We start from the raw sequence: 1,061 nt of genomic DNA, 5'->3' as shown, positions 1-1,061 counted from the left end.
TAACCATTTTTGTACTAATAATCTTTTATCTTAATGAGTCTGTTTTCTGTTACCGAACTGGCTGCACTAGTTTAGAGTTTATCTTTTTTACTCCACACATTGGAAGGAAAAAAGATAAACTATGAACTAGTGCAGCCAGTTCAGCAATAGAAAACAGGTCCATTGATATGTTTATGGGACGCTCCATTTTCTTTTACGCTTCTTTTACGCAGTTGAACAAAAGTCTTGTAAAATTCAACAATTGTAACGCATAATATACAACAATTGTAATTTGGTATAAGTTTGATAAAAATTTTTATAATACATTTCTTTATGCTGTTATTATAACTGAATAAATAATCGATTTTTCAATTACACAAGGATTATTGTTAGAAATTATAATTTTTTTAGAAAGGTATAAAATTAATGTTGACTAAGGTATGTACATCCTTTGCAGAATAATCAACAACATAGTGACGTTACTGAAATGTGTCGCACGGACGGCATTTGTGATATTAAACAATGTCTATTGCATACCTACGTATGTAGTATGGATGATGTTACTGTTTCCTGTAAAAATATATCAACCACAAGTGTACTGGCGAATCGAAGGCCTATTTTTCCACTGGTTGCTGGCAATGGTGTCGATGTGGACTTGGTCCGCAGGCTACGACAGTAAGTACAAATTGGCAAAGAATAAGCTTTGTTTTGAATTTAAGAAAAATAAATTCTTAATTTTTTGTTCAACAGTAATAGAGCAAGGTGATGACATACAGAAGATTATAAGCGAGAAAACATTAGTTATAGCGAATCATCAGAGCACTGGTGATGTTCCTATATTAATGACAACATTTAACGCCAAACCAAATGTTCTACCTAATTTAATGTGGATAATGGATAGAGTGTTCAAATTTACTAATTTCGGAATAGTTTCTGTATTACATCAAGATTTCTTCATTTCATCGGTAAGTGCAAATAAAGTTTCTCTTTGAGAATGCATATATATACGGAAACCATTGAATATAGGTTCACTACTATTACTGTTTGCTTTTTATAATGTAACGTAATGTAACGGAGCGCGG

At 32.0% G+C, this 1,061-nt stretch overlaps 1 protein-coding gene across 1 annotated transcript; it reads left to right on the top strand.

Annotated features, from left to right (window-relative positions):
* Window positions 1-406: 406 nt before the first annotated feature.
* On the top strand, window positions 407-986 carry LOC112462803 (acyl-CoA:lysophosphatidylglycerol acyltransferase 1-like). Its single transcript, XM_025028833.1, has 2 exons — window positions 407-654; window positions 730-986. Exons 1-2 carry the CDS (start codon window positions 420-422, stop codon window positions 969-971), a joined length of 477 nt encoding a protein of 158 aa, XP_024884601.1. The 5' UTR covers window positions 407-419; the 3' UTR covers window positions 972-986.
* Window positions 987-1,061: the final 75 nt, after the last annotated feature.

This window comes from Temnothorax curvispinosus, unplaced genomic scaffold (assembly GCF_003070985.1).
Source record: "Temnothorax curvispinosus isolate PA1 unplaced genomic scaffold, ASM307098v1 QBEX01012758.1, whole genome shotgun sequence".
In the NCBI taxonomy this organism is placed as follows: Eukaryota; Metazoa; Arthropoda; class Insecta; order Hymenoptera; family Formicidae; genus Temnothorax; species Temnothorax curvispinosus.
Note: the sequence above shows the minus strand (reverse complement) of the source record. Positions and strands in the feature narration are given on the sequence as shown.